Source organism: Dasypus novemcinctus, chromosome 20 (assembly GCF_030445035.2).
Source record: "Dasypus novemcinctus isolate mDasNov1 chromosome 20, mDasNov1.1.hap2, whole genome shotgun sequence".
Taxonomy (NCBI): domain Eukaryota; kingdom Metazoa; phylum Chordata; class Mammalia; order Cingulata; family Dasypodidae; genus Dasypus; species Dasypus novemcinctus.
This window is the reverse complement of record NC_080692.1, coordinates 19,516,692-19,539,815: the sequence shown is the minus strand read 5'-3', so window position 1 is coordinate 19,539,815 and position 23,124 is coordinate 19,516,692. Positions and strand designations below refer to the sequence as shown.

General features: G+C 37.7%; 1 protein-coding gene and 1 non-coding gene across 25 annotated transcripts in view; one reads left to right on the top strand and one right to left on the bottom strand.

The window, feature by feature from the left end:
- The window catches only part of ERC1 (ELKS/RAB6-interacting/CAST family member 1), a 661,999-nt gene that overhangs the window by 55,852 nt on the left and 583,023 nt on the right, over positions 1 to 23,124 (top strand). For all 24 annotated transcript variants that reach the window (XR_011646640.1, XR_011646637.1, XR_011646639.1 and 21 more), the window contains one exon: positions 1,352 to 2,177. Coding sequence is in view for 17 of the 24 variants with exons in the window: in XM_058282535.2 (XP_058138518.1) it covers positions 1,509 to 2,177 (669 nt within the window). In the remaining 7 variants the exon portion in view is untranslated. The remainder of the gene's footprint in view (positions 1 to 1,351; positions 2,178 to 23,124) is intronic.
- On the bottom strand, positions 17,773 to 17,877 carry LOC111763950 (U6 spliceosomal RNA). Its single transcript, XR_002796672.1, has one exon. It is a non-coding gene; the product is annotated as a U6 spliceosomal RNA (small nuclear RNA).

The window sequence follows — 23,124 nt, the reverse complement described above, 5'->3', positions numbered from 1 at the left end:
GGCCAATATCATCTATAGTTACCTGGAGAGACTGATGAACCCTCATGCCCTTTCCTTCCCTGCCTGGGCAGGGATGGAGTTGCAGGTGTGGACAGCACACTCAGCCTTGCGTATTAAAACTGACTGCAGTTAACCAGTTAGAATAACATAGTTCCTGCCTCCCTCTGCCCCCTGCCATGGGTGGCGATGGACCCCCTGGAGTGTCCAACAATCCAATCCGTGTGGCTGAAAGTGCCTGCAGTTGCCCTGAGAGGCTGAGGAAGTACTGTCTCTTCTGCCCTTTAAGGGGTGATGATGGAACCACCCAACAAACAAGTCTGTGCATGCTGAAAGCAACTTGCCCAGAGGCTGGGAAATACAGCCTCCCTTGTGTTTTATTGCAGGGTAGGGATGGAGCTATAGGAGTCCAAGTATCCAGTCTGTGCGGACTGAAAGCACCTGCAGTTGTCCAGAGAGGCTGAAGAAACACCAGCCCTCTTCTATCCTGTGGGGGGGAGGTGGAATTGAACATGCTCCACACACCTCTCTGTGTGGGCCAAAAGCACTTGTAGTTGCCCAGAGAAGTTGAGGAAACACAGCTTCCCTCCTATCCTGTTGGGGGATGGGAATGGAGTCCCAGGTGTCCAACTATCCAGTCAGTGCCAGCAAAAAGCACCTGCAGTTGCCTGGAGATGCTGGTGCAGGTCTTGCCATCTTCTTCCCTGACAGAGTTGTGGCTGGGTCCTAGTGTAGGGTTGCAGTTGATATGGGTGGAAAGAAGCCAGTCATTACCTTCACTGTGATTGTCAATCAGCCCTGCTTTCGCTTAACCTAGGGATGGAGTTAAAATGGCGGCTATTGGCCACTTTTTGACTTGGACAGGTTCAAACTCTGCCTGTTTTTAGGAATATACTTTTAGCCAGCCAAATTTACTAATTAGTAGCTGAAGTCAGTGCTTGACCGTCTCTTCTTTCTGTTTTTGGAAATGGAGCTTCCAACTCCAACTACGGAATAGCTTCTGAGGTGGCTTGCGCCACCAGTGAAGGATGGGTACCATCCTCCATGGCATGGAGTGATCTCCCCATGAATCTTCACTGCAGACAGGCAGTCTCTTCAGGGATGTTGCAGGATACTCTTCTGGTCTCCTGGGTCCCCCAAAATAGGTGCTTTAGGTAGCTCTGGGTGATTACTAACTGCTCTGTAGGACTAGCTGACTCTTGGAGCCCCTTACTCTGCTGTCGTCTTGCCCCTCCTTCCTCTATAATCAGATGATGATAGAAGGGGAGCTCTTCCTCAGGTAGGAGTAATCAAAGTTTCCAAGAAGGCAAATATTTGTTATTGGAGAATTTAATGTATGAATTTTTCATTACAGATAAGGTGTAAGAAATTTTTTCAAGATTGGACAGCTGGGAACCTGTTCTGATTAGCCTTAAGAAGACTTGTAGCCATAGAGAAGCCTCACGGAGTTACATTTTTTTTTTTCTTTTCTGCTTTACACCTTTCTTGGCAACTCAGTTCACCTTGCAACGATGTATGGAAGTGCTCGCTCAGTTGGGAAGGTGGAACCAAGCAACCAGAGTCCTGGGCGATCACCTAGGCTCCCACGTTCTCCTCGCTTGGGTCATCGTCGAACCAATAGTACTGGAGGGAGTTCTGGAAGCAGTGTTGGAGGTGGCAGTGGGAAAACTCTTTCAATGGAAAATATCCAATCCTTAAATGCTGCCTATGCCACATCTGGCCCTATGTACCTAAGTGACCATGAAAATGTGGGTTCAGAAACACCTAAAAGCACTATGACACTTGGCCGTTCTGGGGGACGCCTGCCTTATGGTGTTAGGATGACTGCTATGGGCAGTAGCCCTAATATAGCTAGCAGTGGAGTTGCTAGTGACACCATAGCATTTGGAGAACATCACCTCCCTCCTGTGAGTATGGCATCCACTGTACCTCACTCTCTTCGTCAGGCAAGAGATAACACAATCATGGATCTGCAAACACAACTGAAGGAAGTATTAAGAGAAAATGATCTTTTGCGGAAGGATGTGGAAGTAAAGGAGAGCAAATTGAGCTCTTCAATGAATAGTATCAAGACCTTCTGGAGCCCAGAGCTGAAGAAAGAACGAGCCCTGAGAAAAGATGAAGCTTCCAAAATCACCATATGGAAGGAACAGTATAGAGTTGTACAGGAGGAAAACCAGGTCAGTTATGTATGTGTGTTTATCTCTGTTGGCTAAATTCATTTATATGAATGAAAGGAGCCATTCTTTTTCTTTTCTTTATGTATTTCCTTCTCTGTTCATTTGTCTTTATTTTTCCTGTTTATTTTCATATTTCTGACTTCTGTTGCTTAGTCTTTTCCAGATTTTTCTGACTCCCTGTCCCCTGTTGTTGTCTTAGTTGCCTTAGCTGCTTGTTCCCCATTCTTCTGTTTCTTTTCCTAGCTTTTTCTTTTGCTTCCTTCCTTTTCTTTTAGCATATACTATCTTTTTTACTTCTTGTGAAGGTGTATTTTGCCACACTCTCTAACATCCATTAGCAAAATGACTTCAGACTATGTAATTTAAGCATAAAGTATAGCGTAAAGATTTACTGTAGTACATGTCCAGAAAAGTCAGTCTTACCGAAAAAACAACTATCAGAAGGCAAATAAATGTTTTCAGCACAGGAGGGAAATTACTGAAAAATGTTTGATATTGAAGATGTAAATATTTATTAAATACCAACAGTTTTTTCTGTTGACATTTATGAAGGTTTAATATGTTGCAATTTTCTTTTGGTTCCTTAATTCTTCAAATTTTAATGTGGAGGAAAAGCAATGTGATATGATTTGTTGGTTTTAGAAAATAAATGGGAACACTTGGCATTATCATTATGGAACTTTGCAGTTCAAGAGCTAAGTGCTACCTTATTAGGTATGTGAAACATTCATTTATTATTTTTCTACACTCTTGTAAGTTATAGTTGATATCTTGGTGATAGCTATATTACATTTACTAACACATTTTATGACTCCCAGTATGTGAACAAATCATATTCCACCCCCAGCAATTAAAATTTTAAGTAGAATTTTTGTTTAAAAGACTTAGAAAATTTGTTAAATTTGCAAGCTTGACTTATTTGCATTGTTAAAAAAATTCTCCTATATTTTAAAGAAGAGTTTTGAAGTAGCTATCTTTTGTTGGTATTGTACTTTATTTCTGAGTTAGGTTAGCTAAGAATAATGAAAAAAACAATAAACTTGTCTAGATTCTGCTGTCTTCTCGAATGGTATGGAAGAAGGAATTAGAAATAATCTCTGTCTCTGTTGAAGTAAATCTTTTGTCTTACTATTCTGTTAACAAATGCTCAGTTGAGGTTTTAATCTTTTCTGATTTGGTTACTTGAAAGTCTATAGTTATATTAAATTTTGTATGTTAAAGTCCCAGACTTGTTTTTCTCAGCAATAAAAATTAGCTTATTTCTCTCCTGATCATAAAAGTAGTATGAGGGAAGCAGCTTTGGCCCAACAGATAGGGTGTCCGCCTACCACATGGGAGGTCCAAGGTTCAAACCCAGGGCCTCCCGACCCATGTGATGAGCTGGCCCACGCGTAATGCAAGGAGTGCTGTGCCATGCAGGGGTGTCCCCCGCGTAGGGGAGCCCCACGCACAAGGAGTGCATCCCGTAAGGATAGCCACCCAGCATGAAAAATAAAGTGCAGCCTGACCAGGAATGGCACCGTGCACACGGAGAGCTGATGCAGCAAGATGACGCAACAACAACAAAAAAAGCAAGACAGATACTGGGTGCTGCTGACAAGAATACATACGGACACAGAAGAACACACAGCGAACGGACACAGAGAGCAGACAACTAGGGCCCAGTGGGGAAGGGAAGAGAAAAAAAAATTATGAAAGTAAATTTTATTCCAAATCTTTCCAACTGCTAATAAGTTCGTTTTTCCCCCGTTAGCATTTATTCATTTATTTATTTATATTTTTGGGATTGCAAGATATAATGCACATTTTTATTTTTAAGATTTATTTATTTCTCTCCCCTTCCCCCCTGTTGTCTGCTCTCTGTGTCCATTCGTTGTGTGTTCTTCTGCGTCTGCTTGCGTTATTCGGCAGCACTGGAAAACTGCGTCTCTTTTTTGTTGTGTCATCTTGCTGCGTCAGCTCTCAGTGTGTGCAGCGCCACTCCTGGGCAGGCTGCTTTTTTTTCCCACACAGGTAGCTCTCCTTGCAGGACACACTCCTTGTGCCGGGCACCCCTGCATGGGGGTGCCCCTGCGTGGCATGGCACTCCTTGTGCGTGGCAGAACTGCTCGTGCGCCAGCTTATCACACGGGTCAAGAAGCCCCAGAGATCAAAACCTGGACCCTCCATATGGTAGACGGACACTCTTATCAGTTGAGCCACGCCCACTTCCCTATAATGCAATTTTAAACAGTTAAAATTATGAAAATATACAAAATTGTTGGGCAACACAGCTAGGCATTTGTACATTTTCAGTTATATGTAGAACACTAAAAATTTCTCTACTTTTTATCCATATCAGATAAATTATCTAAAGCAAATGTTTGCTTTGGAGAATTTTAACTTAGGATCTTAATAGTATAAAATTTATTTTTTAGTCTATAAACAGTAGTCATGTTTTTTTCTCCTTTCCTTTTCTTTTTCTTTAAATATTAGTTTACTACTCAAAACAATCCACACAAACCAAAAAGAGCAGCAGCAATGAGTTATTTGGGAATTCTCTTCAAATACCAATGACATTTGATTGCTGGAAGAGGGTGCTTTTTACTCATTAAATAATATATGTCTTTTTTTTTTTTTTTAAGATTATTTATTTATTCCCCTCCCACCCGCTCTGGTTTTCTGTTCTCTGTGTCTATTTGCTGCATCTTCTTTGTCCGCTTCTGTTGTCAGTGGCATGGGAATCTGTGTTTCTTTTCGTTGCGTCATCTTGTTGTGTCAGCTCTCTGTGTGGGCGGCGCCATTCTTAGGCAGGCTGAATTTCCTTTTGTGCTGTGCGGCTCTCCTTATGGGGCGCACTCCTTGTACGTGGGGCTCCCCTACACGGGGGACACCCCTGCATGGCATGGCACTCCTTGGCGCGCATCAGCACTGCTCATGGGCCAGCTCCACACGGGTCAAGGAGGCCTGGGATTTGAACCGCGGCCCTCCCATGTGGTAGGTGGACACCCTAACCACTGGGCCAAATCCACTTCCCTGTCTTTTATTTAAAACTGTATACAAATTATAGTGCATGACAGTTTCCAAAAGAACAAATCAACAAAAGATACTGGCCATTTCTGCATAATTTCATTCTTTTTATCTCAAAATGTAAGAAGTTGGATTTAATGGAAATGTTATATTTCAGGAGGAAAATCAGCAAGTAACAAAGGAAGCATAACCTTGCTGTAACATTATCTGTCATTAAAACCAGTGGAGGTCCCAGATGCCACCAGGCAGGAGACTGGTTAGATAAATCACTGAAGTTGTACTCCACTACATTTTACACTAGCATTTTATGTCTCTCCCTTATTAAATATCTTTATGCATATATGCATACATATTTTATACAGATGGTATATTATAAGTATTAGGCTGTGAACTCCTCTTTTAATACAGCTTTTCTATTGTGTGTTAAGCTCCCATAATATGTATCTAAATCATTTTTTAATGCTTATATGCAATTCTGTTACTTTTATACTAGCTTAACATTACAGTAATATGTATCTAAATTGTCTTTTTAATGCTTGTATTAGTCAGGGTTCTCTAGGGAAAACAGAATCAACAGGAAATATCTGTCAAAAGTAAGAGAGTTTTTAAGAGTCTCTCACATGACTGTGGGGATGTTCTTTAGACTGTAAAGAAAGGTCATGAGACAGTGGATCAAAGCATCATAAAAAAATAAAGACCCCTGGTAAAGGTAACCATATAGGTAATTATAAATTTCATTCATGTTGTATTTTATTTTTTTGGTATGTAACTCTACTTTTTTACTTCTTACTTTTCTGAAATAAACATGTTGATTGTGGTTTTGGAATACAGTGTATATTGAAATTAAGTTAGTCTGAAATGTGATTGTTAAAGATTTAGAATGTTAAATGTAAGCCCCATGGTAACCAGAAAGAAATGTCTGAACAATACATTCAGAAGGAAATGAGCTTTTACCCTCATTGCACCCTGAGAGTAAGATGGGTCACCAGCAGCTCTGCTGTCACCATCTGTGAAAATTGGGCCAGGGTTCCCACTCTTGCCATGCCTGCTCAAACCGACATGGTCTGATCCAGAAATATGGTCTCAATATGTGCCACCAGTGTTTCCATCAGTATGTGAAGGATATAGGCTTCATCGAGTTGGACTAATCTTACTTGAATGGACTGCCCAGGACATCTTCCTAACTAAAACTATGCTAGCTGTTTGTATATAAAATAAAACTAAAAAAACTGAAAAAAAAAAAAAGAAGGAAATGAGAAGGGACTGAAAATGGTACACTACCAAATAAACAAATAAATGTGAAAGGCAATAACGGAGGAATTGTGGGATAGAAAGGTATAAACCTTACAAAAACCAAAGAGCAACATTTCACTAGGAAATCCTACATTATCAGTAGTTACTTTAAATGTAAATGGAAAAGCAGATGTGGCTCAAGTGATAAGGCCTCTGTCTACCGTATGGGAGGATCCAGATTCGATCCCTGGGGCCTCCTGGTGAAAAAGAAATCATGCCTGCATGGTGAGCCAAGTGCCCCTTTGGTGAGCCAGGTGCCTGTGCAGTGAACTAAGTGCCCGCACGGTGAGTTGAGTGCCTGCACAGTGAGCCAAATGCCCATGTGGGTGCCTGCACAGTGAGCCGAGGGTCCACACGGTGAGCCGAGTGATCACGTGAGCGCCCACATGGTGAGATGAGTGCCCATGCAAGTGCCTGCATGGCAAGCCAAATACCCATGTGAGTGCCCACGTGGTGAGCCAGTGCCTATGCGGTGAGCCGAGTGCCCATGTGGCGAGCCAGATGCCTGCATGGTGAGCCGAGTGCCTCCGTGGTGATCCATTGTCCGCGTGGTGAGCCAGTGCCCACACAAGTGAGTCACGTGGCAAGATGATGATGCAACAAAAGAGAAATGAAGGGGAGAGTCAAGGTAAAGTGCAGCAGAGACCAGGAACTGAGGTGGTGCAATTGCAGGGAACTTCCACTTTAGAGGTCCACAGAATAGAATCCTGGTGAATCCTAGAGGAGAAAGACTAGAAGACAAAAAGAGAACTAAATACAGAAGATCACACAGGAATGGACGCAGACAGCAAAAACAGCAGGGTGGGGGAGGAGGAAGGGGAAAAAAATTTAAATGGATTAAACTCTTCTGTCAAGAGTCAGAGATTGGCAGAGTAGATAAAAAACCATGACTCCTGTATAAGCTACTTACAAGAGAAGAACCTTAAATTCAAAGACACAAATCACTTGAAAGGATGGAAAAAATATACCACACAAACAATAACCAAAGGAGAGCTAGGTAGTTGTATTAGTGTTTGATATTGTTTATGAAATCCCAGTATAGATACTGGGCTATGTTTGTAAACCGGTCTGTCCTTCTGTGCATATTAGATTATATTGGTTTCAGAGGTTTCAGTTTTACTTGATTGAATAAGGACTGATGCTTTGGTTAGGCCATGTGAGTAGGACGTTGCATCCCCACCACCTTGGTGGGTGGGGACTCAGAGAAACCACACCACAGAGAAAGGAATTTTGAGCTGGAGCTCAGGAAGTAAGCACACAGAGGAGCACAGCAGCTGAGCCTGGAGAGAATCACACCCTAGGGTGAGAGATGGAGCTGGTCGCCTGATAATCTACAGCTGGCCTTATGGAGAGAGCAGGGCATCTGAACCTGGAGAGAAACAAGCTCTGGGAAAAGAGGAACTCAGGAAGCCTGAACCCTCACAGATATCGGCAGCCATCAGCAGCTATCTTGCTCAGACACTTGGCAGTAGACTTTGGTGAGGGAAGTAACTTAGGCTTTATGGCCTGGTAACTGTAAGCTTCTACCCCACATAAATACTCTTTATGAAAAACCAACTGATTTCTGGTATTTCGCATCAGCATCCCTTTGGCTGACAAATACAATTAGTATCAGATAAAATAGACTTCAAGTCAAAAACTGTCACAATTGACAAAGAAGGTCACCATTTATACTGATGAAGGGATCACTCAATGAGAAGACCATAACAGTTATAAATATATATGTCCCTGAAGATAGAGACCCAAAATATATGAATCACATATTGATAAATTTAAAGGGAGAAATAGATGGTTCTTAATTAGTAGTAGGAGACTTCAATACACCACTTTCAGTAATGGATAGAACCTCTAGAGCAAAGATGAATAAGAAATAGAAGACTTGAATGATAATATTAACCAACTATAACAGACATTTATAGAACTCTCCACCTATAGCAGTTGGATATAGTTATGAATTCCAAAAATACATATTAGATTATGTTTGTAATCTGGTCTGTTATTGGGTAAGATTGACTTATGATTAGGGCTTTAATTGGGCCACCTCATTAGGGTGTTGAATGGGGGTGGGGACTCACAGATAAAAGACATGGCAAAGAACAGATTTGAGATTTTCTGATGTTGAAGTTTTGATGTTGGAGTTTGATGCTGAAGACCCGGGAAGTCAGCACACAGAGGAAAGAAGCCAGCCCCAGGAAGAAAGAAAACTTGAACCCCAAGAAAACCAAGCCCCAGGAATTTAGGAACCCAGGAAGCCTGAACCCTTGCAGATGTCGGCAGCCTTCTTGCTCCAAATGGACTTTGGTGAGGGAAGTAACTTATGCTTTATGGCCTGGTATCTGTAAGCTCCTACCCAAATAAATACCCTTTGTAAAAACCAACCAATTTCTGGTATTTTGCATCAGCATCACTTTGGCTGACTAATACACCACCCGACAGCAGCAGAATAAACATTTTTCTGTAGTGCACATGGGTCATTCTCTGGGATAGACCATATGTTTGGTCACAGAAGAAGTCTCAGTAAATTAGAAGAATACCAGAATCATACAGTGTGTCTTTTCTGACCACAATGGAATGAAGCTACAGATCCATTAACAGAGGGACAACTGGAGAATTTGCAAAGAAGAAATCACAAGGGAAATTAGGACATTTCTTGAGGTGAATGAAAATGAAAAAGACAGCATACCAAAATTTATGGGATGCAACAAAGTCCTGACAGGGAATTTATAGCTCTAAATGTTTACATTAAATAAGAAGAAAGATCTCAAATCTGAGACCTAACCACACAACTGAAGGATTGAAAAAAGAAGAGTTACCAAATTCAAAGCAAGCAGAAGGAAGGAAATAGCCACTTTAGAGTGTGGATTAATGAAATAGAGAATTTAAAAACCTATAAAATCAACTAAACCAAAAGTTGATTCTTTGCAAAGATCAATAAAATTGACAAACCTTTAGGTAGAGTAACAGAGAAAGAAGAGACACATATAGCTAAAATCAGAAATGAAAGGGAGCACATTACTTCTGACCCCACAGAAATGAAAAGTTTTTTTTTTTTTTCTGTCTGTTTGTGTCACTGTCTTTTTGGTGCGTTGATTTGCTGTGCATTGGCCTGCACCTCTCTGTGCAGGTCTGGGGCGCCTTTTTTTTTTTTTTTAACCAAGAGGTCCTGGGGATTGGGATTGAACCCAGGTACTCCATGTGGTAAAAAGGAGCTCAATTGCTTGAGCCGCAGTTGCTTCCTAAAAAGTCTTTTAAGAGGATAAAATGAACAACTGTATGCCAACAGATTATATAACCTAGATGAAATGTAAAGGGACTTGAACAAGTATCTGTACACTGATGTTCATAACAGCATATTATTGCCAAAAGTTGGAAGCAAACCAAATGTCCATTGGTTGATGAATAGGTAAACAAAATGTGGTATATACATGCAATGCCATATTATTCAGCAACAAAAATGGATGAAGTTCTGATACATGCGACAGCGTGGATGAAATTTGAAGACATCATGTTGAATGAAGTAAGACAGATCCAAAAGGACAAATATTGTATGATATCACTTAGTTAATTAGAATAAGCAAATTCATAGCATTAAAAAATAATATAGTTTTCCAGGGCTAGGGGAAGTGTGGATGAAATTTGAAGACATCTTGTTGAATGAAGTAAGACAGATACAAAAGGACAAATATTGTATGATATCACTTATATTAGTTAATTAGAATAAGCAAATTCATAGCATTAAAAAATAGAATATAGTTTTCCAGGGCTGGGGGAAGTGTGTAGGGTATAAGGAGTTAATGCTTAATTGGTACAGAGTTTTTGTTTGCAGTGACAGAAAAGTTTTGATAATGGTTGATGACGGTAGTACCATAACATTGTGAATGTCATTAACATGACTGAATTATATATTTGAATAGGTTAAAAGGGGAAATTTTAGATTACATGTATATTGTTCAAGTAAAATTTTAAAATACTATAGGACTGTATAGCACATACAGTGAACTCATATTAAACTATGGACTATAATGGTGTAGTTATAATATTGTTTCTTTAGTTGTAACAAATGTACCTCACTAATGCAAAGTGTCATTAATAGGGAAAACTGTATATCAGGTTGTGGTGTATGAGAATTCTGTATTTTCTGATGGAATTTTCTATAAACCTACAACTTCTCCATTTAAAAAAAAACACAGCAAAAGACTCTAATGAATAGAATGACAGTATTTAGGTGTTTGTTTTTGTTTGTTTTTTTAATTTAAAATGGATTTTGTTCATTGAATTTAGCTTTCTGTTCTTATCATTGTATTATCCTCTAGTGGACTTTTCTGATAGTGATGAAAATGTGCCCATTACTAAGATGCTATTATTAGCAAGCGACACAAATTCTTTCAATGAGGAAAAAAAATACTAGCACACTTCTTTATTTTCAATTAATTGAGGCAGTTTTTATGCCTGTGTTTTAAAAGCTGCATGGAAGTAAAACAATGGCAATTTCTCTTCTAATCATCTAGCTACATACAAAGGCAAAATATTTGACTCTACTGAAAAGACCATAGTCAGTACTCAGCACTTCAGTCCAGTGGAAGTGAAACAGTCCAGAGGATTTTGATGCCAAAAGAACCATGTGTGCTGGAGAAGGGTGAATGCTGCCTTATCTAGATTCTCCCCCTTGTCCTAATTAAACACCAATGCTGGCAGGAATGTATTCTTCCTGCACCCACTATAATTTACTACACAATCCTAAAATTGTATAACTTTGGTCCAGAAAAAGGAAGGGTGTAATTTTAAAGTAAAATGAAACATTGCAATGACATATAGAGACTGAAAATGCTAATTAATAGATTATAGTCAGCCAGCAGTGTGCCCTAATTAAACTCTGCATTCATTATACCCTCCATTGCCCTCAGAAGTCAGACATCTTCCACTTTATAAAGAAGATTGGTTTAATAGAATTTACAGTAATTAAATTCCCCTCTTTCAATTTGAGACTGGGAAATTAGGTCCATTGTAAATGTTTGATCTGATTGTCCCACAGAGATCTTGGTTTAGTATCCTACTAGATGTAAAAACACATTCACTTAGATTTGCCTCATGTGTATAGTTTGTTATTATGGAGTCCTTTTAGAAGATTGTGTCTAATAATACTCATCTGCTTTTATGTCCCATGCTCTTTTTGTTACTGAACTTTCAAATGGTGGTTGGAGAGGCAGACTGTTAGATATGCTTTACAAAGAAGGCCGTTTTTGTTTTTTTTAAATTGAGGCTATGGTAGGCTTTTAGTATATGCTTGCTTCATGAAATATAAAAATCAAAGCTGTGAACTTGGTTGAATTTGCAGAGGTAAGACTTTATACATATATACATACATATATATACACACATATATAATTTTACTCTAACCATCTAGAGGCAGATATTGAATTTAGTTGGAAATTTACTTTTAATTATTTTAAAGTGCTTTCATTGGAATTCTGTGTGATCAGAGTACATTCTGTTTAATATTACAAGGTGGTAGGTGGGTTTAATGTTTTTGCCTTGTGCATTTGTTTCTTTTTGGAGTTCTGCTTTTATTCAGGATTCTTGTTTTTGGATTCTGATTTTATTTATTTAGAGATCAAGAAAATGTCAAGGTCAGAAATGCAGAAACATTTACCCTGTGTAAATTTTTGTTTTGTCCTTTGCCTTCACCATTTGGAGACTCTTGACCATTAGCATTTATATAATTTAGTTTGTACCTTAATTCGACACATGGTAAAAAAAAATTTATTTCAACTTAAATCTTATCATGAGGTTGCTAATTGTTTCACTGTCATTTGAAATCATGTCTCATAATCTGGGGTGTATGTCTTGGGCTATTTATTTAACTTTTCTTTCTAAGTTGTTTTTCATAAAGAAGAATTGTGAATGATTATTGGGAGTATTATGAGTAAATCGGTATTCCCATCTCTTCTCTGGATAAAGTTCATCTTTTTTGGTGTTCCAGAAGTAGAATGTGTTTCGGCCCAATGCATTGTGTTCTGAGAGAATTAAACAAATTTGAAATAGAGATGTTCTTTTTTGGGGGAGTCTACAGTTATTTTGAGAAGAAAAATGTGTACTTATGTGGCTTACAAAAATTTAAGCTCTTCATCCCTTGAATCTTGTCATGTTTAAAGGTATCTAAGTCAATATGTGAATTGACTTCTTGTTGAATTGGTAAGTTTGCCTGGAATGTAGTGGAATGTTATGAATAATGATTCAACAAATTTAATAAAAATATTGAATAAATACATGACAGAGCTTATTTGTGAGGAATTAAGGGCAGAAATGTCGGAATTGCAGTCTTTCTCTACTGCAATCTCTCCCTCTCTCTCTCTTTTTTATCCCTCTTCTTGGATTCCGCAGTAATTTTTGTTACTTTAATCTTGATCAAGGAAGGTCATAATTTCATTTTACCTTTTTTTTTTTCTTCCCCATATTCTTTAAAAACCATACCACCCCTGGACTTGGCATCCTCTTACAGTGTTGTGATGGGTAATTTCATGTGTCCACTTGGCCAGCTGTTACAGTGTTCCAGTTGTTTGGTCAAGGAAGCACTGGCCTGATTGTTATTGTGAGGGTTATTTCTTGAATTTAAATCATTAGTCAGTTGACTGCATCTATGGCTGATTACATCTGTAAGCAATAAAGGAGATTGCGTTCAGCAGTGAGAGAATTCTGTCTCATCCCCTCAGTTGAAGACCTAAGGGAGAACTGATAGTTTCAGCAGTCATAGGAATTTCAGCCACCCTGCTTATTCTGGGGAATTCATTGTCACCATTGAGTTCCCAGTCTGTGGCCTGCCTAGTAATTCAGACTGGCCATTCCCCACGGTCAAGTGAACCAATTCCTATAATAAATCTCTTTATGTATGTATATATGTGTGTGTGTGTGTGTGTATGTATGTACGTATGTATGTATGTATCTATCCATCTATCCATCCATCTATCTAATCTATCTAATCTTTCATCTCCTGTCAGTTCTGTTTCTCTGGAGAACCCTGACTAATACAATTGCTGTATTTCCCCGCAAGAAACCATCTTTGTAAGAAGTGGCTGAAGGAACTAAATAAGAGAAGATTTGTGACATTTTCATTATATTATGTCTATTTGATGGATTGTCACGTGGAAGGAAGTTCTTTTTTTCTTTTTCTTTTCCTCCCCTCCCCTCCCACCCTGGGAAAATGGGTACAATTTTGGAATTCTAGATTTTGTCTCCTTGAAGAAATACTTTTTCTAACAAAGCTATATCAGTTTGATGGGAAGTCAGTTTCACAAAGTAATTCTTCACCGTTACTTGAAGTGGTTACTGGAAAATCACATTATCTTCTTAGAGGAGTGTTGAGTGACCTCTAGAGTCAGGATGCCAGAAGTGGTATGGAGTAAAGTGGTACTTTGCAGAGAACTGCTTAGTGAGTTTCCTCCCATTCTCCCACCACCTTTATTACCCTCCTTTTCTCTTCCTTTCTTCTTCTTCCATCCATCCTCTCTTTCCTTCTTTTTTTTTTAAAATGACATCTTTGTTGAGATATAATTCATTTTACCATTTAAAAGTGCATTTTAAAAAATCTGACTTATAAGAATTGTAAGGCAGGCATAATAAAAAATGCTGTTTAGAGGCAGCTTTTATTGCTATCAGCAGGATAGAACGAAGGAAAGAAGACAAGGGAAAGGAAATGAGTTTGTTGCAAAAGGCCTGGGTTAACTTGGATAATAAGAGTAGAGAGGAAGGTGCACATCCAAGAGAGATCTTTTTCAAAGAAATATTTGGATATAGACTGATGGTTAAAAATAGAGAGAAATTAGAAAGTGGAACTAGATTTAGGGTAAGAAATGATGAATTAGTTGTTTTTTTTGTTTTTGTTTTAATTGCTTGAGTGGAAGTGTTTGATAAGCATTTGAAAATAAGAGACCAGTGACTTACCTCAGGTGGATTCCTGTGGTGGTTATAGTGTGCTTCTTAATGTTGGGGAACTTACTGTTTTAGTTATGAAGTATCCCTCCATGTCTCTGCTTGTGGGAGTGAGGAGTGGAGAGGAACGAGAAAAGCTATTAGATGATACCTGTTTTATAAGTATTTTCTCAGCTAGATATTTTTGTGTTTTGTTCTACTATCTTTGTTGTATTTTTCTTTGACGGCTGATAAATTCCTTAAAGTCACTATTAATATTAAAAGGGGTTAATAATGATGTATATTCCTTTAGTAAATCAGCTTCTGCTCATTGAGAAGTCATTTATTTTATTTTAGTTAGTGACAGTTTCATGGAGATCACGTTCCTCTGCGTTATGAATTAGGATCTGAGTAAATTTGTTAAAAAGAGAAATATTGCAGAAAATGTTTTTTCATTGAGGAAATGATTAACTTTATATTGAAAATGTTCTATTCTTCCCTTATGCACAGATTAGAAATGCTTTTATGAACTGGATTTTTCATGTTTTCTGTGCTGGCATATGTATTTCTTAAAAATACTTATTTTTCCTTCTAGAGTTGGAAAGGTAGTCCTTAACAAGGCTCTATTTTATTTTTACCATATTAATAGCAATAATGCTTACTGAAGCCCCTCTCCCTTTCTTTGTTCTGCCAGTCTTCCATAGTAGGTGCATGGTAAATTTTTTTTAACTTTTGACAGCTTCTGGAGAATGCTGGTTAGAAATGACACCTGTTCAGCCAGATTTCATATGTGAGGATCCTGTGGGCTTAGAAAGGGAGAAATAGTTCCACCTTGATGAGTGCACTGCCCAGGGACGTATATCCTCAGCATTATCTGGGTCTTGTGTACTTTGCAGTATGTGCTATTCAGGGACCTGTTTTACTTTGGAGCCACTCTTGGGTAATTGCTTTGGTTTTGGACTATCCTCAGGCACTTGGACGGTTTCCTATAGCAGCAGTTCTCATTTTTTGACTTCAGGACCCTGGTGAACTTATAAAAATTATGAAGGACTCCAAGCAGCTTTTGTTTGTATAGGCTATATCTTTCAATATTTGTCATATTACATATTAAAATAGAAATTAAAGATAGTTATTAATTCATTAAAATAGTAAATCCATTAGGTGTAACATAATTAGCATTTTAATCAAAAACTGTTTAAGTCTCTATTTTTAAAAAAAAATTATTTTAAAGACTGAGTCAGGCTTTTTTTTTTTCAAGATTATTTTATTTATTTCTTCTCCCTTCCCCGCCCCCTCCCCCAGTTGTCTGCTCTCTGTGTCCATTCGCTGTGTGTTCTTCTGTGTCCACTTGTGTCAGTAGCACCTGGAATCTGTGTCTTGTTTTGTTGCATCATCTTGCTGGTCAGCTCTCCGTGTGTGTAGTGCCATTCCTGGGCAGGCTGCACATTTTCACGCTGGGCAGCTCTCCTTACGGAGAGCGCTCCTTGTGCCTGGGGCTCCCCTATGCGGGGGGCACCCCTGTGTGTCAGGGCACTCCTTGCGCTCATCAGCACTGTGCGTGAGCCAGCTCATCACACAGGTCAGGAGGCCCTGGGTTATGGGGGGAGAAGTGGGGGGAGGAGTGGGGTGAGGGAGGTGGGGGGTATATGGGGACCTTTAATTTTTTGAATGTAACATTAAAAAAATAAAGACAAAAAATAAATAAAAAATAAAAACAGTTACTTAAGTATGAGCAGTAATTTCTTAACTGTCATTTGTATTTGCTACTTTAGTTCTTTCTCAGTATTGGGGTTTGGACTTCAGTTTGCATTAATGAAATACACAGGCTGGTGGAGAACTATGAAATAGTGATCTCTCTTTACTGATCTGCTTCATCAGCTAAATTCATCAAAGCTTTTATTCCTAGTTCAGTTTTTGTTTTATATTTCTTTTGACTTCTCTTCTTCAGTGGCTATATCACATAACTCTCTAAGGTGTTTTGATGTAAATTTAACACAAAATAAATGATGACAAATTAAAAAAAAAAGAAAGCTTATTCTCATATCTGCTTCTACATTCATTTTCTTGTAATTTGTTGTTTTAGTTGAAGTATATGAAGAAAATTAGGCCTCACATAAATAAGTAGTTGGAAATGAGAGTGAAAAATAGTTTTAAAAGCTTTTTTAGATAATTATGGATCTTCTTGGAAAATATGCCAAAATTGGAAAAGTGATTGTTTCCTTTTTTTTCACTTTTTTTGAGGAACACTTTACATGCAGTAAGATTCATCCATTTTAAGTGTATAATTCAGTATTTTTAAAGTAAATCTATCAAGGTGTGCAGACTATAACCGTTATCCAGTTTTAGAACATTTTCATCAGCAAGTTATAGTTTTTTAAAGTTAATTTCCATGTGGACTCTGAAACTCTAGTAGTGAAGTTTCCATATTTTGTTACATTAAAATTCATTGGTCTGTTTTGCACTTTGAATGGCTCTTTTACCCATGTATGATTTGATGACATTGGTCTTTTGGAAAGTTTGAGTTCATTGAATTATGTAACTCTTCTAAATGTTGATACATTTCCTTAGACAAATTTTAAAAATCACATTAATATCACCATCTGTTTTTTCAAAGATTTATTCACCCTCCAACCCTACCCCCTGTTGTCTGCTTTCGGTGTCCATTCTCTGGCTGTTCTTCTGTGTCTGCTTGTCTTCTTCTCAGGTGGTACCGGGAACTGATCCTGGGATCTTCTGGAGTGGGAGAGAGGTGCTCAATCTCTTGGCCACCTCAGCTTCCTGCACTCCTGTGTCCCTTATTGTCTCTCCTCTGTGTCTGTTTTCATTATTTTCTTGAGAGCACGATAGCCAAGTTTGTATAATCAGTTTGTCAGTTCAGTCTTTTAAATTAAAATTGGTGGGGAGTAGATGTAGCTCAAGTTGTTGAGCTCCTGCTTCCCATATATGAGGTCCTGGGTTCAATCCCTGGTACTCCTAAAAAAATTAAATAAAAATTGGTGTTGCACAAGTCCTTTTGCTTGAGACAGTCATTGTTAGGACTCTTTGGTTCATCAGTTACCCAGTTTTTACTGTGAAAAGAATTAAAAAACAATAGGCTATATTGATCAACTTTTGGTTGTAATTGTATTCACACTAACATTTGGTTTTATTCTCCCACTCTGGAAGCTATTTAATATAATCATATCCATAGCTCTAAATGTAGGACATAAATTCTTAAAGAAGCACTGCATGCTTGTAAGCATTGCTTGAATGTTACAATTTTTGCTCTAAAAAGAAGTGAACAATCACCAAGAAATACTTGAAATTGGGATCTGTATTAACATTGCCATTAGAAAGCTTTGTAAAATTCTGTGTTCAATTTTATTTATTTAGTAATAAATTATTTTTTTAAAATGTGGAACACTTCAAAAATTTGTGTGTCATCCTTGTGCAGTGGCAATGATAATCTCTGTTATCACTTTAATTTTAATATATTTGCTGCCAAAATGAGCATGAGTTCAATTTTAAACACTGAATATTGGCAGGCAATGTATATTAAACCATTCTCATGGGAAATTTAACATAACTTTTTATTACCCAGTTTATGCTGGAGAATCTTTTTTCTCCATCCAGTTGTTTAAAAGGGGTTGTTTTTGAGTTTTAAGCCCATCAGTGCTGCTGCTTCTAAAATGGTATTGTATCTATTGAGGCCTCTTATTTTATATGTTTCATTTTGATTTGGTTTTTAAATCTTCTTTGCGTGGTGAGGAAAAAATCATGTATTTTTATTTTCTGATACTCCTAGCATAGGATATGATGAAAGTTCAATATCAATATCTTTGGGGCTGTCATCATTTTGTTACATAATGTGCTTTTGCCCATTTTGAAACAGGAAATTTGTACAAATTAACCTCTAAGTTTTGCTTCATGCAGTAAGATTTTGTAATGGAGAAATTATGTTCTTCATTTTCATAGTATCTAAAAGCATAATTGAAGAAAAGGTTTTCTTCAGGTTAAGTTTCTTCATTGTTTCTATTGACAGTTTCTATGTTCTGTGAAATCTAGGAAGAGAGATGTTTCTGTAATTCACATGTTTTCATTGTCAACAAATATAGATAATGCTCTCATATTTTATCTGTTTATTAGGTATACAGTTTTAGGTAGCTATTTATATTTTATTTTATTTTTTGTATACCAGAATTATTCCTTTAATTAGTCTGATATAATTGTATTAAATTTACAGCAAAAATGCCATGATTGGCTGTTCATAAATATTTGTTTAAGTACAGTAATAATAGTATATATATATGAAATTACGTTGTATTTAAGTTATAAGCCTTCTACAGCATTCATTCTGTTTTAAAGAAAAACACTTTTAGAGACTAATTGCAACCTGTTACTGTTTAGGATTAAAATCTATTGAGAAGTTGGGAGACTATATTAAGAAAGTGTTCTTAGTTTTGATTATCTTTGATAGATTTGATAACCTGAATAATTAATAACTTATTCTTGCCAAATGACTCTTCTTCATGGCCATAGAAACTTGGAATTAGGTGCCAAATTCTTAATTGCTAAGCATATTTAGAATGCTACTTTATTTATTTATTTATTTTTATTGACTTTGTAATAATATTACATTAAAAATATATATGTGAGGTCCCATTCAACCCCACCCACCCACCCTCCCTCTCCCCCCCCCAACAACACTCATTCCCATCATCATGACACATCCATTGGATTTGGTAAGTACATCTTTGGGCACCTCTGCACCTCATAGACAATGGTTCACATCATGGCCCATACTCTCCTCCATTCCATCCAGTGGGCCCTGTGAGGATTTACAATGTCCGGTGATTACCTCTGAAGCACCATCCAGGGCAGCTCCATGTCCCAAAGACGCCTCCACCTCTCATCTCTTCCTTAGAATGCTACTTTAATGAGTGTTTTTAGCCTTTCCTATTCTGTAATTTCATGGAGTATATTTCTTGTTTCTCTAAGTTAAGTTGTTACCCTGGGCACAGGGCATTTTCAAGAGATGAAGCAAGTGAAAAAGAATCTATTAAATGGTCACAGATAAATTCTTGTATTTCTCTTAGTATTTCTAATGATAGGTACTTATTTTCAAAGTGTAGTGTGTTGGTTCTCAGTTGCTGGAAAGTAGTGGGAACACTGGTTACTAGAATAACTGGGGACAAGGGTGTTGCTGGCATTTAGGATGGAGAGGCATAGGATTGCAAAATACTCTGTAATGTTTAGGATAGCTTTGCATAATGAAAAATACTCCCTTAATCCCATTGGATTTTCAGATGCTTTGCCAGAAATTTATGTAGTATCTGACCCTGGATCCTAACTAAATAGTGTGCATCAGTACATTAAGCATTTTATTTATTTTATTTTATTTTTTAAAAAAGATTATTTATTTAATTCCCCCTCGTCCCCCTTCCCCGGTTGTCTGTTCTCTGTGTCTGTTTGCTGTGTCTTTTTTCTTTGTCTGCTTCTGTTGTGGTCAGCGGCACAGGAAGTGTGGGCGGCGCCATTCCTGGGCAGGCTGCACATTCTTTCCTGCTGGGTGGCTCTCCTTACGGGTGCACTCCTTGTGCGTGGGGCTCCCCTACGCGGGGGACACCCCTGTGTGGCGCGGCACTCCTTGCGTGCATCAGCACTGCGCATGGACCAGCTGCACACGGGTCAAGGAGGCCCGGGGTTTGAACCGCGGACCTCCCATGTGGTAGACGGACGCCCTAACCACTGGGCCAAGTCTGTTTCCCACATTAAGCATTTTTAAATGGTTCTAGTATACAGTGAATGTTCTAACAATGTAACTACTATGTAAGTAATTGAAGATTGTACTTTGTTTTATTTGCAATTTTATCTAGAGTTTTTACAAAACACTTACAAAACAATCACTTCAACAGCAGCATTGCACTGAGTTGCCAGTGCATTATTATGTCTTGGGTTGTAGCTATGCCCCAGCACTTACATTTTCTTTTCTTTATTAGATAAATTGTTATTTACAGAACAATGATGAATAAAATACAGGATTCCCATACACCAACCCACCACTTTCCAACTGATGATAGCACAATCTTACAACTGTACTATTTAATTAAAGCCCATGTTTTAACTTAGGGTTCACTGTGTAGTGTAGTTGTATGGATTTGAAAAAAATTGTTATATGCAATCTAACACTTCTTTTAATCATATTCAGATATATATTTCAGTGCTGTTAATTGCTTTCGTAATGTTGTGCTACCATTACCATCACCCATTACCAAAGTATTTCTATTATTCCAAATAAGAACACTGTACATTTTAAGTCTTAACTTCCTATTTCCTATGCTTACCCTGTCCCCTGGTGTGACAGTTTGATATTATTTATGAATTCCTAAAAGATATTTATTATGTTTGTAAATTGGTCTCTTCCTCTGGGTGTGGTACCTCTTTGATTGTATTTAATTTAGAGGTTTCAACTTTTACTTTATTAAATACCGATTAGGGCTTTGATTCAACCACGTCATTACGTCGTGCAGGACTGAGTCACTGCTCCCTTGGTTGGCTGATAAAACAGATTCTCACACAGAAGTAGATACACAGGAAAAGAAGAACACAGAGGAAGAAAGACATCCCCATAGACACGGCAGAGGCCCCGGGAATAGGGATGAGACTGATAATTTGCAGCTGAAGTAAACAGAGCAGCTGAGAAGCCCTGTGAGATGAGCCTTATGCCAGCCTTCAGCTGAAATCAGAAGAAGCTGGGCCCAAGGAGCCTTAAGAGAAAGAGGAAGGCTGAACCTTCACAGACATGTCTGCCATCTTGTTTCAACAGTGGCAATCGAGTTTGGTGAGGAAGTAACTTTGAATTGGACTCTTTAGGGCCTTGTAACTGTATTCCACCCCAAATAAATACCCTTTATACTTTGCATTAGCACCCCTTTGGCTGACTAACACACCTGGTAACCTATATTCTTGATTCTGACTCTATGTTACTGATTTCTAGCTTCCTTCTCTTGTGGTCAGAGAGTACATATTGTATGTTTTCAATATTTTTGAATTTATTGAACTTTCTTTTGTGATTCTGACTTATAGTCTATCCTGGAGAATGTTCCATGTGCTCCTGAAAAGAATGTGAACTTTGAAAGAGGCTGTTGATGTGGGAGGAGTGGGGGTGGGGGGTGGGGGGTATATGGGAACCTCATATTTTTTATTGTAACATTTTCTGTGATATATGTATCTTTAAAAAAAAAGCCAATTAAAAATTTGCTATAAAAGAAAAGAATGTGTACTCTGTTTTTGTTGGGTGTAGTGTATATGCCTGTATGTCTAGTTGGTTTAATGTATCATTCACGTCTTATACTTAACATACTCATCTTCTGACTAGCTGCTCTATCTATCCATTGCTGAGAGTGGTCTGTTAATTAATGTAGAACCGACATTTTCCCCTTTCAAATCTGTCAGTATGTGCTTCCTATATTTTGGAACTCTGATGTTAGGTACATATATGTATTTATAGTTGTTACATTTTCCTTTTGAATTTTCCCCTTTCTAAGTATGTATTGGCTGTGTTTGTCCCTCATAACTGTTTTTCACTTAAAGTCTATTTTATCTTATGTTAGTATAGCTATCCCAGCTGCCTTTTGGTTACTATTTGCATGATATATTTTTTTCCATCCTTTCACCATCAGCCTACTTCTATCTTTGACTTTAAGATGAGTTTCTTGTAGACAGCATATTGTTGGGTCATGCTTTTTTAAGTTGTTCTGCCAATCTCATCTGAGGTTTGTCAGTTGCCAAATGGGAATAGTAATACTTATATGGTTGTTGTGATATATAAATGAGATTACTGGAGATAACAGATATAAAATTATGGGAATAACTGCTTGGGATAGTAGGTATATACAATAAATGTTAGTTGAATTAGAATCAAAGTCAAGTATTTTGTAATTACAGTAATCTTTTTATAACTTTTTTGATACATAAATATACCATCTAATCTGTTATCAGACGGCAAGCAAAACTGTGGGACCTATAAAGTTTTTCTACTAAGTGGGTCACAATGGATAAGTTTTTTAAAATATATAAATCACTACTTCTGTAGCCATAATATTCCTGATGGAGTTACCAGGAACTTTAGGTAATTAACTTTTAGGATTTCAGTTACAGTCATATTCATTATTTAACATTTTATTTCCACAATGACTCATCCATGAATTATAGAGTAGTTTTCCAAAAGGAATGTAATATTGCTGAAAATAAATTTTTTACTGCTTTTTTTTTTTTTTTTTTCCTGTCGTAAGGGGTTTCTGCCTGGTTAGTTAGGCCTGAAACTCTATACAAATAATTTTGACTATATCCCTTTGTGTGATGAAGCCTTAACTTTCCAAAGGCAGTGGAGATTTCTTGAGAATGGGCAACATAGAATTTTTATTTACACATTTCTGTGTATTTTAAACAGTTTCTGTACTATGTGTCCTACTTTTTTTTTTTTTAGCTGAAATCTTACGTAGTAAGTGCATGTCACTAAGTAGGGCTCTTTTTTTCACATATCCTTATTATTTACTACACTGATCTTGCACTTAATCTTAGCCAAAGGACCGAGAAGTGTTTTCACTTACATTAAAAATGTAGCATTACATCTCATGTTCCCCTTTGTTTTCATATATTGTCTGCTGTTCTTCCCTTAGAAGTACTGTGAGTTTTGTTAATAAAATAAAAATGATGTCTCACAGTGACACTTTTGTCAAATAGATCTCTAATAGAATAC